General features: G+C 33.8%; 1 protein-coding gene across 3 annotated transcripts in view; it reads right to left on the bottom strand.

Moving 5' to 3' along the window:
• The window catches only part of Rsod (superoxide dismutase family protein Rsod), a 271460-nt gene that overhangs the window by 147989 nt on the left and 104692 nt on the right, over positions 1–18779 (bottom strand). For all 3 annotated transcript variants that reach the window (XM_087407501.1, XM_087407503.1, XM_087407502.1), the window contains one exon: positions 10890–11129. In XM_087407501.1, the coding sequence (XP_087263627.1) occupies positions 10890–11129 (240 nt within the window). The remainder of the gene's footprint in view (positions 1–10889; positions 11130–18779) is intronic.

Raw genomic sequence — 18779 nt, 5'->3', positions numbered from 1 at the left:
AATGTAGTATACAAGCTCACTTGTTGTGATTGTGATGCTTCTTATGTGGGATAAACAGGAAGAAAATTAAAAATCAGACTTTTTGAACACCAAAAGTTTATCCATAGTCTACTCATTCGGTGATTACAGATCATAGGTTGCAAAACGATCATAACTTTGATTATCAAAATGTGGAGATTCTGGATGTGGAGAATTATTATAACAAATGATTGATATCGGAGATGATGCATATTAATCAACAAATGGGCTAAATTACAACATGATACCGTTGCCTTAAATCATGCTTACACTGAAATTCTCAATAAACTGTGAGATTGTTCGTAATACATGTCATAAACTATAGTTTACTTGTCTTCAAATTGACCATTATGTTACTTGTTTAGTAATCATTATTGAACCAACGGTCGAAATGGCAAGACACAAATTGTTCTCTTAGTATTTTAAAATTTTGATGATAATTTTTAACTTATTAACGATGTACAAAATGTTGCATACGACATATTTATTGTTCAGTGTTAAGGCGTCGACTATATGAGGTAAGGTAATTATTAATTTTCAAATTTATACATACTATAATTTAATCATTTATATAGCTTATTTTAGCTTGAGTTCTCATTGCCACTCAGCTTTCTAACTTTGTGAATGCGTGACTTACCTCACAACAGTTAAGGTTCAATTTTTTGAAAGGAAAAACGTCGGAGATATTATTTTGTAATACAATAATACAACCGTTGTATTAAGGAGAAAGACTGCTGATGAAGACTCAAACCATGAATAGAAATGTTCAAGGTCGAAATTTATATAATTAATATTAAGAAGAATTATACTAATTGATAAACAGCGTTGACTTCTATCGCTGAGAATAAGCTAATATTAATAATTCATTCAACGTATTTACTGTGCTCTGCATTATTTAACAAGTTTAATACAGGATTACTAAATACGAGGGCAAGTCAATAAGTTCTTAAAAAATCAGTCAGAGAGCACTCGCAGTGTCATGTCGCATTACTTTTTGACAAGTAGCATCTTTCAGCTGATTACTGTCAAATTTTAAGTGGAATTCATCGCGTGGTTTCATTTCTATAAACGATTAAAGCGAACAATCTTTGTATTTTTTGCAAAATGGAAAAAACGAATTTCGTGCAGTAATCAAATATCTACATATGAAAGGTTTAACCGAAAGAAATCAAAGTCAAGTTGGATAATGTTCATAACACATCTGCACCAGCGTTTGCGACTGTATACAATTGGATGAATGAATTTAAACGTGATCGTACATCCACATGTGATACATCGTTCGGGATGTCCAATTGAGGTTGCTACGCCAGAAATCATTGATAAAGTCCACAATATTGTTTTGACTGATCGATGAGTGAAAGTGCGCGAACTTGTTGAGATCACAGGCATGTCACATGGCACAGTGATTTCAATTTTGCACGAACAATTAGGTATCAAAAAGCTATCGGCAAGATAGGTGCCGCATTTGCTCACTGTGAACCATAAGCGCGACCGTGTGATGATTTCAAAATAATGTTTGGAGATGTTTCAATGTAATCCAGATGAATTTCTGTGTCGATTCATTACTGTGAATGAAACATGGATCCATTACTTCACACCCGAGACGAGGAACAGTCAAAACAATGGACTTCACCGAGTGAACCAGCTCCGAAGAAGGCGAAGACCGGAAAGGTGATGTTTTTTGGGATGCACACAGTACAATTCATATCGATTATCTTCCATCGAAGCAAACGATCAATGGCGATTACTACGCAGCTTTATTGGCCCATTTGTGCGATACGCACGGAAATTCTGTACGTACGCTTCCACGCAAGTTTTACGCGGAATCACTTCTCTTCGCGTTCAGGCGTGACCGAGAATCAAATACTACTCTTCTCTTAGTTTGAACACTATTTATTTGGCTCTCGGAATACAGCTTACGGTGATGCAGCGGTGCGATCGTTGCGATGATTGTAATGGCGGATAACGAGGTACAAAAAGTACAAGATGACTCGGGGCGCGCGCGAGGAAACATGCTCGTAACCTCGCGCATCGAACAGTCACGAACGCACACGAGCGGGCCAACCAATCATGGCGTTCAAATGGAGCGAGAGAATTCGCAGCAAAAAAATGGCGCCAGGCGCCAAAAGCAACCGTTTCAACAAAATTTTAAAGAAAAAACGTCCTTATTTGGCGAAGAAGAAAGTACTCTTCCATCAAGACAATGCACGGGTTCACACGTGCCCGGCACCGATGGCCAAATTGAACGAATTCCGTTACGAATTGCTTCTCCATCCAGCATATTCGCCAGATTTAGCCCTCTGCGACTGTTTCCAGTTTCCAAACCTGAAGAAATAGTTCGAAGGAAAGAGATTCACTACCAGAGAGCAATTCATCGCCGAAAGAGAGGCTTATTTTAAAGGATTGGACAAATCATATTATTCGGACGGCTTAAAAAAGTTGGAGAATCGTTGGATCAAATGTATCGAGCTGAAAGGAGATTATAAGAAATAAAAATAAATCGATCAAAAAAAATGTGTTTTACTAAAAACGTATTGACTTGCCCTCGTATAACTTGATAGTGCAAATTAGTTCAGTCCGTTTTCCAAAAGATTGCTCCGGCTGTTGTTACAGCTAATGGTTCTTAGTGACATCTGATTTTGGCGTTTTCAGAGAGGTTAGACATCTGCTAATAATATTCAGTTTATTCGCTTTGAGTTTCATACAAAAACCTTGATTTTTACTGTGTTTGAAATATCGAATTTTGTTTGAATTTTGTTAACCAAGCAGCATTTACGGGAGGTTCTAATTTTCTGCTTTAATTGGAAGAAAAGTGCAGCTGGAGCCCATCGAATGCTTGTCGAAGTTTATAGTGACACTGCTCCAAATGATGTAGGGAATGGTTTCGATGTTTCAAGGATGGAAATTTCAGCGTTGAAGACAAGCCTCGCTCTGGACAGCCAAAAAAATTCGAAGACAAAGAATTAGAGGCATTACTCGAAGAAAATCAGAGTTAAACACAAGAGCAGCTTGCAGAATCATTGGGAGTAACTCAACAAGCCGTTTATGCATGATTGAGAACCATGGGAATAATTCAAAAACAAGGAAATTGGGTGCTTTATGAACTGAAACCAAGAGACGTTGAAAAGTGATTTTTCACTTGCGAACAGCTGATTCAAAGACAACAAAGAAAAGGTTTTTTGCATCGGATTGTGACTGGAGATGAGAAGTGGATATTCTACGACAACCCCAAGAAGAAAAAATACTACGCTAAGCCCGGTCAATCGTTGCCATCGACTTCAACATCAACAAAGCCGAACATTCATGGTTCGGAGATCATGCTTTGTATCTGGTGGGACCAAAAGAGTGTTGTTTACTATGAGCTGCTGAAACCTGGCGATTCCATTACGAGCGATCGATATCGGCTACAATTGATTCGTTTGAGCCGTGCATTGCGAGAAAAACGATCGGAATACGAGCAAAGATATGATAAAGTTATTTTTGTTCATGACAACGCTCGGCCTCATGTCGCAAAAGTCATAAAAAAATATTTGGAAACGCTCAAATAGGATGTTTTACCGCATCCGCCATATTCTCCGGACATTGCTCCTTCTGATTACTGGTTGTTCCGAAGGATGCAGCACGATTTGGCAAGTCATCGGTTCACTTCTTTCGCAGAAATCGAAAATTGACTCCAAAATTAAATCGCCTCCAAAGACGAGTCATTTTTTTGAGATGGAATTCGAAAATTGCCTGAGAGATGAGAAAAAATAGTAGCCAGCGATAGACAATACTTTAATTAATCTCATTCATTTTGTTTTGAAATAAATGCATTTTTGAACACAAAAAACGGACCGAACTAATTTGTACTAATATATTAGTACCAATATATTAGTTATTTATTATTGATTTCAGTAATCCAGTAGTACTTAATATTTCTGAATTACACCGCGAAAATAATATTGTCAATATTCGCAATAATTTATTATTAAATATTTTTTAATGCTCTTGTACTATATTAAATAATAATACTGAATGTACTAAAAAGGTAATAAAAAATTTCAGTAATAAATTACTGCAAATTACTTATTATTTTGGCGAGTACTTCGATAATACTGGGCAGTACTAGATTATTGGAAATATAAATTTTCAGTAATACATACCAAAGCAAAACAATAAAAATAAAGAATATTGTACAAAAATTAATACCTTCAGAACTAAAAAATTTAGAACAAAAACTAAATAAAACAAGAGATTTTGAAAAAGACAAAAGCCTATCCTTTTAATCGAAACACTTTATTTATTCAATGGCAACAAACGGATTTACTATATTAATAGCGATAATAATCACAAAAATAATTTTTGTACAAAAATTAATACCTTCAGAACTAAAAAACTTAGAAGAAAAACTAAATAAAACAAGAGATTTTGAAAAAGACAAAAGTCTATCCTTTTGATCGAAACACTTTATTTATCCAATGACAACAAACGGATCTACTATATTAATAGCGATAATAATCACAAAAATAATTTATGTATTTTGAAAAAAGAAACAAAACAAATCCAAAAAATGTGTAACAATAGACTCAGATATAAAAGATGTATATTATCTTCCTAGACCTATCTTAAAGCGAACTCAGAATACACATTTCTAAGAGGATCAAACGAAAAACTCGGTTCCTCCGTTTTTCTTTTCCAACGGGGGAGGGGTTGTAGCCCTCGAGTACTGCCACGATTTAGTCTTGCATTTCAACATAGTAACGAGTTCACAAAAATGCAAGACTATTACCAAGAAGCAACCCTTGCATTACGGCATGGCAACGATCCCCGCAAATGCAAGGCTGCAAATTCAGCTGCGTGTGCGGATTAAGATCGCACGTGCGCCAAACGATTCCCGTGACCATATATGGTCACATCAGAAATCGTAATGTGACATCGCGGCTCCTTTATATTCGGCTGCCTAATCGCAGATCGGGAGTTTCTCTAATAAGTAAACCTTAACGACATGTTATACGCATCATGAGTGATGGTACCTAGTTATATCCGCGATAACGCCTGTCGCGACAAGTTTAATCATCATCGCGAACGCGAACCAAGATTAAAAGTAACGCATAGCCACGAAGTATTAATGCTAAGTATAAACATCAATAGTAGCAAGAATATTATTATAAATAATTAATCTAATCAAATAATTGTAAAGTGTTAAGTAAAAAGGGGATTATTTTTAAATAAAATTGTGAAAAGCTGTTAAGTGAGCGTTCTCTCGTCACCCTTCGAATATCATTCTCAGTGCTCCACGTGGGTCCTAATTCTTCAGCCAAATCCCGAAATTATATCTTGTTACACTAAAAGGTACAACATTTTGACCAACGAATAATATGATTCGACTTCACTTAAGGGGTATGGCCACTATAGGAAGGGCATAAAAACAGCAATAAATCCAAAAATTGTTTTAATTTAAAAAATAATTTAATATAAAATCAAATTAAAGCACACCGGTGCATATATTAAAGTCTGCAAAAATTTTTTTTTATATTTTGTACATCCAAAATGGCGGCACTACCGATGATAGAATCTAGTACGTTTTTTTTTTGAAGGTGCTCCGGGGCTTTACATCTAGCATCCACAAATTTTGACCTAGAGCAAAAAAAATTTTTTTTTTATATACATTAAAATGCCTAATATAATCGCGGACACTGAGGTTGTGACACTTTTTTTTTCGATGATTTGCAGAACAAAAATCAAGTCAAAATTTTCAGAGCGCGATTCACCATCTATCGATAACGAGCAGTTAGTAGCTATCAAAGTGATACAGAATCAAAGTATATAAGGTGAAATCAAGAAATCTTGTGTGACGCGACATACTTAAGATATTAATTGGATTAATTATTGGGTTATTTATTGGGTTAAATATTTATTTTGTATGGGAAGGTTGTAAATCACTGTAGAACCCGGTTGATCGACATCTTAAATATTTATCGCGTCGCATAAGACATTTCTTGATCTCATTTCAATTATGTATCATTTTGATATATTGTATATGCAATATTCAATTAAACAGCTAAATATAATAAAATATTTTATATACAAAAATATTATACAAATACATAATATAAATTAATTATAAATACATAAATAAATGATGTATTATATATTATTTTGTATTTATTAATCATGATTTTATACTAAATATAATATATACAATATTCAATATTAAAACGGCAAGACAAATTCGTTGAAGACAAATTTACAGCAAGTTTCCAGCATCATGAGCAATCACAGATTCACACAATTTTACTTATTGTTAGACACTCATCATCGTTAGACACTATCTGGGAGATTATAACGGATAGCTTTCACTGATTGAATTTAAAATACTGTTATCTTCTTCTCGTTGTACGCCAAAAGATGGGTTTATATATGCATATTTATTTTTTTTAACTTTGTGAGCTTCATTGTATTATAATAACAATAAAACTGACAATACGAAAATAAACATTAATGATTAAAGTATTATATAATATAATAAAGAAACTAAATAATCAAGAAAGCAATTAATAAAGAAAACGAAAATAAATTCAATAAATAAGAAACTTTGCAAACTGGGATATTATTAAAAATATTTGTAATTATTATAATATTATTAATCAATCATTCTATCGAAAGTTGTCCTCGATGGAATCATTCAATAAAATTACAATCATTCAATAAAACTATTTAATATCGGATAACGCTTCCCTGATTTTCAATCACTGCATTTAACATTTGGGGCATAGATTCTACTAAATTTTGAAATATTGCGGGCCTTATGCGGACCCTTCCATTGATTAAAGACGTATTGCGCAAGTGCCTCGCATGTTCTCTGAAGGTCCCACTCTAATATAATATCCCAAATGTTCTCGATTACATTCAGATCTGGAGACTTAGCTAGCCAGTCTAATGTCCTAATGTTAGGTTATGCGGCCAGCTAATCTTGGACAACTCTTGCTCGATGCACTCCTGAGTTGTCTTAAATGAAATGTACATATGGTATGCCAGGAAATGTTTCCGCAATGTATGGTAACATCACATTGGATAATATTTGGATGTATTTCTCGCTATTCGTGTGATACGCATCAATGATTCAGGACTATGCGAGGTCATACATCTCCAAAATCCTAATGTGATATAACAAGATTTTTTACGGAAACGAACATTTCTCTCAGCATACTTTTTTTCTCTTATTCTTCACAACATCATTCTTCCATGCTAAAAAACCTTTTCATTCGAAAAAATCGTTACCATCCACTCATCATTCCATACAAAATGTTTTAAAGCGAAAACCATTCAATGTTCTTTATGACGCGCATTTAACAATTCTTTCTGAGCGGGGATACGGTGAGAATATCCATTTTCTTTAAATCTACAGTGCGCACAGAACATCGTAATCTAATGTCAGCTTTCATCTATAAGGTATCAAAATTGGAATTCATAATTGGAATCATCTTAACACAATTATTGCAAAATTATCATCAGTTTATGACGCCATTATTCTGTAATGTTTTCACAATTTGCCTATCGGGATAATAATTTTTTTTATTAGTATTCTTACTTTTATTGTACTTTGATTGAAAGCTATTTTGTCTGATTGAATTTAAGATGCTGTCATCTTCTTCTCTTATTGTGTATCAATGTGCATCAAGATATGACCCAGGGTTTACGTTGCCTCCTATTTCTTTTTTTCTTAAAATTCTAGACACTGTCATTCTCTACAATAAAATACATATCATTAAAGCAAAGAAAATTTTTCTGGTTAACAGAATCTTTTCGTATCCTGCAGACTCATAAAATATACAAACGTTGAATTAATGTTCCAAAATGTAGATTATATTGTATATGAAGTAACAAATAAATATTTATTTGAAATATAAAAATTGTTTTTTATATAGAACTGTCTTTTCCCTTTATAATTTTTTGCTTTCATATAGTTGAAATAAATAAATAACTTGTTAAAATTAAAAATTACTCATTTAAAATTACCTAAGTTAAACTATTGACTTTTTATTACTCAATTTTTAAAATTTACCTAACCATAATTATTAATATATTATATCTTACATGGATGTTACATAGTCTGGATATTTCAATCGCGCTAAATCCCACATTAAAATAAGCAATTATTTCGACTCTTTTTTCTTGCGAAATAGATCCAGCATTTTTTTATGTCAGAAATGTAATATTAATACAAATTAACATTAAGTATTAGATATTTACTTTATTTTATAGGGCTATGCATCGCATAGCAATAAGAAAACATTGAATAACAGTACTTTAATACACATAGTAATTATGAATTCTTATTTTCCCAGTATATATAAAGATTATACACGAAAAAGAAAACATATATGAAACATGTTTTATATACATATAATTAGCAACAGTCTGTAATTAACTTGCAGAATACGAAAGTCAGGATTTTGTTAAAAAAGAAAAATTTTCTTTGTTTTAATGATATATATTTTATTGTAGAGAATGATAGTGTATAGAATTTTGAGAAAAAAAAATGGAAGGCTATGTAAATCCACGGCCATATCTTGACGCACAACGATGCACAAGAGAAGAAGATGACAGTATTTTAAATTCAATCAGTAAAAGCCATCCGTTATAATTTCCCAGAATCATGAGTCTAATAAATAAGTAAAATTGTATAAATCTGTGATTGCTCATGATGCTGGTAACTTGCTGTAAATTTGTCTTCAACGAATTTGTCTTGCGTTTTAATATTGAATATTGTATATATTAAATATATTTATAAAAAAAACAATGTAATACACAAGAAGGGCAAAGAGCCAGTAATATATAAAAAAACTTTGATTTAAATTAGTATTAAAAATTCATATAAACAATTACAATTAACAACAAACGTTTCGATTCCAATTGAGTCATTTTCAATGTAGTTTTAATATATCAACATCATTCTAAACCAAAAATATGCACATGATATTACAATATTATAATTTTTGATATCATATTTTTCATTCCGTGTAGTACGCTGAGAGTCATTTTTATCAAGAATCAAAGTAGTCATAAAAAAAATTTGGAAAAATAATCGTGAACAAAAAGAATTAATATTAACTACATACAAATTAGTAATATAATAATGTACCTTGTCAGAGATATCAGTAAATGTGTTAAGAGTCTATTAATAAAAAGAGAGAAAAAAGGACAGGTAAATTGTAGTCCATTTCGTGGTACAATAGTTTTTTTATTCTATAAATTATTTTAAGCAAATTTGCAAAAGTAACGAATATCTAACTTTCACAATGTCAGATAACAAAATGTCAAGAAGAAAAACATTTATCAAGAACGGAAAACGGTAAAAAAGGGGGGAAAAGAAGATATTAGGAAGGAGAAAGAGAATGTATTATATAATGTTATTGTAGAATACAATTCAGGCAAAGATTCTGTGTCATTTTCTGTTTATTGTCATTTTGTCATGTTTCTGTTTTTTAATATGGATCATTTCAGATATTAACCTTTTATTGTATGAAGATCTATGTCTAATATGTCCATTTTATTTATTCCATTTAAAATTATGATTCTCCTCAATATGATGATTGGAAATCATGATGATTTTGAACTTATATTAATATCTGAAACATGTTCATGCAATCTGGTCTTTAATTGTCTTTTTATCTGGCCAACGTAACTAACATCACAATCCTCACAAGATATTCTGTACATTTTGATGTAGTTAGATATACTACATTGTTTTATACGTACAGAGCCTTATTACTATTTATTTTATATTTATAATATAAATTATATTTATAATTAATTAATACATAATAATACATAATACATTATTTATTTATGTATTTATAATTAATTTATATTATGTATTTGTATAGTATTTTTGTATATAAAATATTTTATTATATTAGGTGTTGGAATTAATTCGTAGCGTTTTTTAATGAAAGAATGTTATTTATTTCACATGAGCATTAAAAAATACATTAATGAAAGTACTTCCCATCACTTGTAAAACGCTACGAATTAATTCCAACACCTAATATTTAGCTGTATAATTGAATATTGCATATATATCAAAATGATACAGAATCGAAATGAGATCAAGAAATGTCTTATGCGACGCGATAAATACTTAAGATAAATATAAATATACGCGATAAATACTTAAGATGTCGATCAACCCAGTTCTACAATGATTTACAGCCTTCCCACACAAAATAAATATTTAACCCAATAAATAACCCAATAATCCAATTAATCCAATTAATATCTTAAGTGTGTCGCGTCGCACAAGATATTATACATTTCTTGATTTCATCTTGTATACTTCGATTCTGTATCACTTTGATAGCTATCATAACCGCTCGTTACACGTATCGATAGATGGTGAATCGCGCTCTGAAAATATTAGCGTGTTCTGCAAATCATTGAAAAAAAAGTGTCACAACCAAAAGTGTCCGCGACTGTACTTCCCTGCGAAATGTGTCTAAGAAGTTGCAATTAAAATTTGAACCCATTCGGATAAAAATTATTCAAGTTATTTGTCATGCCGGTTTGAAAAACATTGTTTTGAGAAAAACTAGTAACGCCTCTATTTTAGATGCAAAAAATACAAAACAATTTTTTGTGGACTTTAATATATGCACTAACCAGTGCTTTAATTTGATTATATTAAATTATTTTTTAACTAAAAATTTTTTTTAATTTATTGCTGTTTTTATGCCCGCTAGGATGGCCATACACGTTAACTTTTTAGTATATAATATATGATACGCAATATAACTCTTTTATTTTGACTAAGAAACAGTTAACTTACATCTTTTTCTTAAGCAACTGTTATTTATAATAGCAAAATTATTTTGATATAAAACAAAACTTACCTATGGTTCGCAGTATTATTTATTGCATTGCCATCTGCATGAACGAGATATTCTATTATTATAGTAGTATCCATCTCAGGATCATCTCTAGATTGTCGGAAAAGTATCCTACCAACAATGGGATATCTGAATACCACTTCCGCTGTATATAACGGCATTTGCCAATTAGTATGCGGTGTATAAAGTACGAACATGCCACACACCCATGGAACCATGCCTGCGTTATCAGTCTCATTGTACCTAATAAAGAATTATTGTTTTGCGTTAAATGTGTTACGAAAGAATTCTTATAAAATACTATATATATATATATATATATATATATATATATATATATATATAATAGTATTTTATATATAATATATAATAATTAAACTATGTGTATGCGAATATGGTTTCTTTTTAGAAGAGCAGACTTTTATAAAAAGTTAAGATCACAATAGAAATCTTTCTTTAAAAAATATTCCAACAATAAATACTTATCTATTCTAAATAGTGCATATATTTGCATATTTTAAGCATTTTTAAAGTTTCTTTTATTTTTGTATGAAGATGATTACACAAACTACAATTAAGAATGAGCAATTGTATTTTTAATAAAACATTATTAATGTTTTTTTATTAATGTTTTTTTTATTGTGTGATTTGAAAAATGCTTCTTATATATTGTGATGTGACGTTTTCCATCCGTTACAAGAGTCGGAAGACCCAATCGAACAGTGCAACTCTGGCGTCCTGGATCCTTCCACTTTTTAGAAGGCGGACGTATCTACACATTCTTGTAGCGTTATTTTATTAGGTGTACAAATAAGTTTCCGCCGTTTTTTATCAAAAATTAAGCATTTATTGTGAAAGAACGATACATAATGTTTTATTGATGTAAGTAAAAATGTAAGTGCAAATTCTTTTTGCGTTTGGCACGAATCTTCATTCAATAATGCTTCCAATTCCGCGTCTTCGTACACTTTTGGCCTTCCGCTACGTTCTTTGTCTTCAACATCAAATTCACCGTTCTTAAATTTTTGAAACCATTCACGACAACTTCTCTCACTTAAGGCAGCCTCACTATATGCTTCTATAAGCAATCGATGAGCCTCAGCTGCAGATTTCTTCAAATTAAAGAAATAAATCAAAAGTTCCCGCAAATGACGCTTATTCAGCTCAAAACTCGGCATTTTCGCACAAAAAAATATATGATGCTGATACAAAATCGCTAGTATTTCAAGATTATGTTGTTGACAGATGTCCAACCTTACGATATAATGTTTTACATCAGACAATTTTAACCATAGTTTGCTGGCACAGTCTTTTGTCAAACGGCGGAAATTTATTTGTACACCTAATATCAATTTCGCGTTTGTTTCGTTTTAATTGTGCGTCCCGCAGATTTTCAGTATCGATTTGTCGTTCTTTCAACCGTTATCGTATCGCGAGTTTTGCAGGATAATTAGCAATCTCCTTACAACCTTATGAATTTTGCGTCGTCTCACCGAACCGCAGATGAAGAGAGAAGATGGCCAGGACCGAGAATCGGAAGAGGAGTGACGAAGGACGGATTAGCCGGGGTGCCCAGCATCCTACGAGACGGGCAGCACGCAAGTGATATCGCTCCGTATTTCAATATTTTTGCTTTGGTCCGAAATATGTTTTATCGCCATATATTACAGGCACATAGCGGCGGGACCGCGAGGACAGCAGCCGAGGATGGCCACTCTACGCCCAAATGTCGGCGAGAGACCTCATGACGGAACTTGCGGAGCCCTCTCCTGAAAGGTCGGCATCCAGGAGCGGAGGCATCGACTACGGGAACGCCGACACCGAGATGCGAGTCTCCCGCAAAACCAGGATCCGGGAGAGTCTCCGAGGCAGCCGAAGAAAAATTCTGCGACCCAGTCGAATTCCGCGCGCAGGATACAGGATGCGTGAATAACAGAGCTCGCGCGATTCGCGGAGTTTGCAAGATCTCGCACCAATTAGACACGATAAGGCCCCCTTGTGGTTGATAGTGATCACTGCTTGACCCGGCACTTATGCTGTGGCGAGCGAGCGAGAAGCACTGCCGAGGGACGCAGGACGCCTAGAGAGTCAGGATAGCAAGCCTGAGGCCTGACTAGAAGACTGAGAAGGAGTGAGATGAGAGTCACACAATTCTAAGGTCACCAATTTCCATGTCCAGGAAGCGCGCAAACTATCATTGTCAGGTTTGATATGTGAGACGCACACGGCATTGTCGTGTGTCAAGTTTTTCGCGGTATTTGTGTCTGAGCGTGTCGCCTCCCGCGACGACTCATTATAAGATTTTCAGGAGAGTTACTTTCCGCATCCGCTTAAGTCTTGTTGCATATCGATTTGTCTTGATTAATCGGAACTTCGTATCGTGTTCTTTATCTATTTCGTAAATTGATATTTTGTAAATTGGTTCGAAGCCCCGCGAACGAGCACGAAGCCACGCCGTGTTTGCAAGGATACTGTAACCGTCTCCTATCTCAGTTATCAGAGCGTCGAACTAATGTTCGTGTGATTTGTGAAAAGTGTTTTTGCGCAGCGTGAGCTCGTGCTGTCGAAAGTTAGCGTAATTAATACGCCCCGTGTAGAGCATGTGCGAGGCTAAAGTAACACATTTCGATCGTATACTGTAGTCGTGACCTTGACAATGAGCACGAACGAGAGTCGAGAGAGAGATTACTCAAATATATTTGTTATTGTTATTAACTATTGTGTGGTTTATTGTCGTCGCCCATTTGCTTCTCCACACGATCCTCTATCCTCGACCGTGAACCGCCTCCTCTACCATTTCCGAGGCTGAGCTGCCGGCTTACGAGAGCCATCGACGTTCGCAGTTCTGTAGAAAATCGCGTAAAATAATTTCGATAAAGAGTGACACGCTCACTTGTGCTTAGTGCCCAAGTATCGATTTCGAGACCCTTCCATGACCCTCAGGAGTAACCAGTAAGGATACGTTTTCTGTGACGTTTCCTTTAAAGTCAAACGAATGTCGTTATAAAGACGAGAATTCTACCGAGTCGAGAGAGAATTAGCTGCGAACGAGCGACAAAGTTGCGCTATGCTCGTGAGTGCGGTTGCAGTATGTAGAGTTTTTTTTTATTTGATATTTGATATAATTAGCAGCGATTGCCATTCAAATGTAATTGGTATTTGTAAGAATTAGAATATGAGAGATTTATTAACATAATAGAATTTATATTATTTACAACAAATTATGTAAATATTTGTCTTATAGAGCAGGGATCGGCAACATGCTGAAATTGGGCACGGGCGCCCGCGAGCGTCCGCGAATGCTCGACTATTGTATATGTCTATGGTCAACTTCATTCACAACTCACTTATTTCGCAAATAATATCAAATTGTAATCGTCAATCAAATACTTACTAATTATATTAAATGTTATTATTGTTATAAGTAAGAAACGTTTATTCGAAACATAAATTGTTATTATTTTATATTAATTCTGAGTTATCTAAATTTGTATAAAGGATATTTTTTAATATTTCTCATGAACGGTATCTGAAATTCTTTTGCATTAGGAGGAAGTCCTGTAATAACCTAAGCTTCTAATACCGATCAAAGCTAATTTTCACTCATCCCGTTAGATGATATCGCTATACGTGCATGAGGGAATGCGTCCTATTGTTTTACATATCACAATCCGCGGTTATGAGTATTATTATGTTATGTCCGGTGGACTCTACGATTTCTTCGTCTCGCGTTCAATAAATTAAGGAACAAATAACCGACAACATGAATCCGAGGGAAATTTCCAGCCGAAAAACTGTTTATTTAGAATCAAGCGATCCGCGATAAAGAAATCTTTTATAGCATCAAAACATTGGAAATCAAACGTTAAATCTCCTTTCGAGCATCGTGGAAAAGAAGATCGTCAAATAAACTTTAACACACCGCGTCAGTACCAAGATGCTAAGCTGGGCCGATTCCTAAAATGATTCTCGCGATAATAAGGGTGCGCTGACACAGCGCAGACACTCGAAAGAAGATGAAATGTTTAATCACCTCACGCTGATATCACGCAAGTGGTCCCATGCGTAGATTTAAGACAGGTTCATAAAATTTAATGATCTTCCAATATTGAAAAAAATCAACACAAACTGCGATTCACGCTTATTAAGAGATAAAACGTAAATGATTTTTCCCAGTTATAACAATGATAAGAAAAGAAACCGATAACTCACAACACATTCTCCTCCCGTTATGAAAACCACCAATAAGAATAAAAGAAAATCGAAACTTACGGGGTGGGCGGAGGCCAACTTAAGGGCAACTTTCCAATGATAGTTAAAATTATTATCGTGTCAAATAGTAAGAAAAATCCTATGAAGCTGATTCCTCGATTTCCAACCAAACACACTCTATCAAAGAACTACCTTCAAAAAACTGCCTATATAAACCGCGACATGGCGAGACAAGACGTAGAAAAAAAAATTAGTTCTATATATAATAGTTGTACAGTTCTGTGTAGTTACACTTTTCAAAGTTATAACATCAGTTCAAATTCTGAAACGATCATTCCACCGCTGCCAAAGACTTTTCGCTCCAACTGACCAGAGACATCACCAGATCGTTGAGGCCTCCAAGCATCAGGAAACTTCGAAAGAACACTTCCAGGAAAGAGTAAGTAGTGAGTGATCGGCCATGTACACGCCTTTCCCGCGCGGCCTAAACGCCTACGAACTCAACGCCTCAGGGAGACCCGTAGCTTAAGTAGTAATAATAATGATAGCAATAATATTAATGCTAATGGTTTAGATAACGATAATCTCAAGCACTTCGCACTGTAAAAAATTTTTATGTTAAATTACAACTATTATAGTGAGTAATTTTGAGACCCACTATAATAATTGAAAACGTCCACGCGTTTGTAAATTTACAATATTTAATATATATTATTAAATAAAAATAATTTCTTGGTTTGTAACTAAGCAGATTGTGGAAGTACAATGTTATAATGTGTATATGTAATTATAGGAACGATAATGTGACAATATATTTCGCACTATATATTATTATACATTTAACAGCAATACACGAAAAATTACTGTTATATTACTAAAATTAATGTAATATTACTAAAATTTGGATACAAAAAATATTCAAAATATCTTGCTATTTACGTAATTTTCTATAGAAAATAAGATATATTTACACAATAGAAGCAAATTTATATAATTTTTTTAGAATTACATAATTTCTCTAAAATTGCGTAACTTTTTAGGGAAGGTTCCGATTGCACATATCGCATGTTACACACATGCATCGTGATAATTGGTCAATTTAAAAATAAAATATTCTTATTGATAAATGAAAAATTACTAGGCACCCCAGCTGATATGAGTGGTATGTGCAATCGGGATGTAGATAAACGGGATTTTCTCATTTTTTTATATTTACAGGACTAATCATGTAATTTTTATATCTATTATATGTATAAATTTGTTTACAATATGAATGACTTGTGTTCAATCGTGTGCAAAATAACGATAAAAGAAACTGTAAAATTCGTTACCGTTCCAAAAAGATGTAACTTTGTTGTCGTTACAGTTAAAAAAAAAAAGAGTAATGCAGTTACTAGTAAAGTTGCCAAAAAAGTAACTTGTAACTGTAACTTCGTTACAAGTAACGAGTTGCTTCCATTATCTGATAGTTCTCATTTTCTTTAGAAATGTCAAATATAGCATTTTTTATACCAAAATTTATTTTGTCAAGTTTTTTATAATTTCTTAACTGCAGTTGTCGAGTTGACCAAAAAACTGCTATTAAAAGAAAATTGAATCTTTAAAACATAAAATCTTTTCTCTAATCTCTAAAGAATAATAGCATACCAATAAATAAGACTTAAAATATATAAATAGCAGTAGCTTTGTATTATTTTCTTATTAGTTTGTTGTTTTGCATCTTCCTTCATATACTTCTCAGTTCATTTTTTTTCTTTTCTTCCCCGTATTGATATTTAAAAAATTGTTTACAAGTTAAGTTTTAACAGCGATCTATGAGATAAACAACGTTACAATTTAATGGTTTACCTATTAGCAATTAAATTTAAAACAAAATATGTTCATTTAACTTTTATCTACAACTCCACAATTTAAATTTTTGTTACATTATTAGTCATTTTTACCTAAAAATCAACTAAATTTATAGCTGGTCTATACTACAGGACGATTTTTCCCAACCTCAAATTGTAACTTTTTCCTTTTGTTAATTATCAACCTTTGTATCCACATTTAGATAAAATGACTTTTGTCTTTTTATTAAGCATAATTTGAACTACAAATAACTTTTTTTTTTTAATTTTCGTTAAGTCTAGTTCAAGATATTCTACGAAAACTTAATGTGATCGGTACAGATTTTCTCTTATGTATTATAAAATATCTATATAGAGGAGACCGGGGCTAGTAGACTCATTTTTTTAGTTTCGAATTTTTACAGACGAAGAGACTTATTGAAAAAATGAATTCTACACCAATTATTACATGCATTTGACTACCTAATAATATTTTAATAATAAGGGGAAACTGATAACTAATATGAAAAAAATTCATCGAGCATAATCTCGAAAAGTCGTTTACCATGACTATACCAACGTTTGTGGATCTGCAAAGATTTATCGTTGGAAAGAAATTTGTCGTGAAGAAAGTGATGGTGTTGAGAAAAGGAGCCATTCTCTCTCATTACATTTTACATTTTTACGTGTCCCATGCCATGGAGTGGGTTTCTTGACAAGGTCAGAAAAGTATAGCGCTTCCTGGCTGAATGCTTATCATCATGAATTGCAATGGGAAGACAGGATAATCCCGTACAACATGGCGAAACGCCTGATTACAATGGCTGTAATTGGTACGTAAGAGAGTGCCGACAATAAGGTTCTCATATATGTTAAAGGACGTGAAAAATGCGAATGGCTGACTGATAGTGGCAACTTGGTCATTGAGACCTTGAATTCTGATTACGAAGATATAGATTCAGTAGTATAACACTGGCGGTTCTGGACCAGGGATACAGTCATCTGGCTGCGCTGGCGTCACGGTTGCGAGAGGAACTTGTTGGAGATCGGGGGGAGGGGGGGAGGTAGCGGAAGGGTGAAGGAGAAGAGAAGTAAAAATATAAAAATGCTGCGTAGAGAAAAGAAGTAAAAATGCAAAATGCTTACCTGATACCCCCATCCGCCGCTACCTCTTCCGCAGCCACCACCACCATCAAATCATCCTCTTCCTCATCTACATCCCCAATCGACGCAGTCCCTTCGGTCCAAGCGGCAATCTCTGCCGCTTCAGCCTCGTCCTCAGTCTCTGCCGCCACCGCAACAAAGTATATTACACAAAAATGTAATAATTCCTCCACATCAGTTAAATCGAAGAAGTCCAGCATGAACTCAATTAATTCGTCATTCATACAAGATGCAAAATTAAAAATCGAGAGGTTCTCATCGAGTTCATGCTCGATTTCCTCCTCTTCTTCGGTAGAAGCATCCTCGCTGACAGAGACATCCTCCTCCTCAATTTCGTCGGCCTCCATGAGGGGAACATCCTCCTCCTCCTCATCATTTTTTATCAAATTTATAGGGCTCTCTGAATTCCATTTTTACACACACACTTTTAAATATATATAACTGATGATATCCGCGCGCGGACAAAATATGGACAAGACTGCTACTAAAAAGCATTCTGTAGCGAGACTGTCCTAGGATTTATCTATGACAGTCGATGTATATAAAAACAAGTAAATCAAAAATGTCGCCGAGAGAAGATTGACAAAATAAGTTCGTAGAAAGTTGTCTTTTTGTGCATAGAGCATTCGGCTATCAAATATTACCGTTATACACATTGAAATATTGAGCAGCTGTGCCACCACCGCCG

This window comes from Acromyrmex echinatior, chromosome 6, assembly GCF_024713525.1.
Source record: "Acromyrmex echinatior isolate Ae372 chromosome 6, ASM2471352v2, whole genome shotgun sequence".
Classification (NCBI taxonomy): Eukaryota; Metazoa; Arthropoda; class Insecta; order Hymenoptera; family Formicidae; genus Acromyrmex; species Acromyrmex echinatior.
The sequence above is the reverse complement of the archived record's forward strand: the minus strand, read 5'-3'. Positions and strand labels throughout refer to the sequence as shown.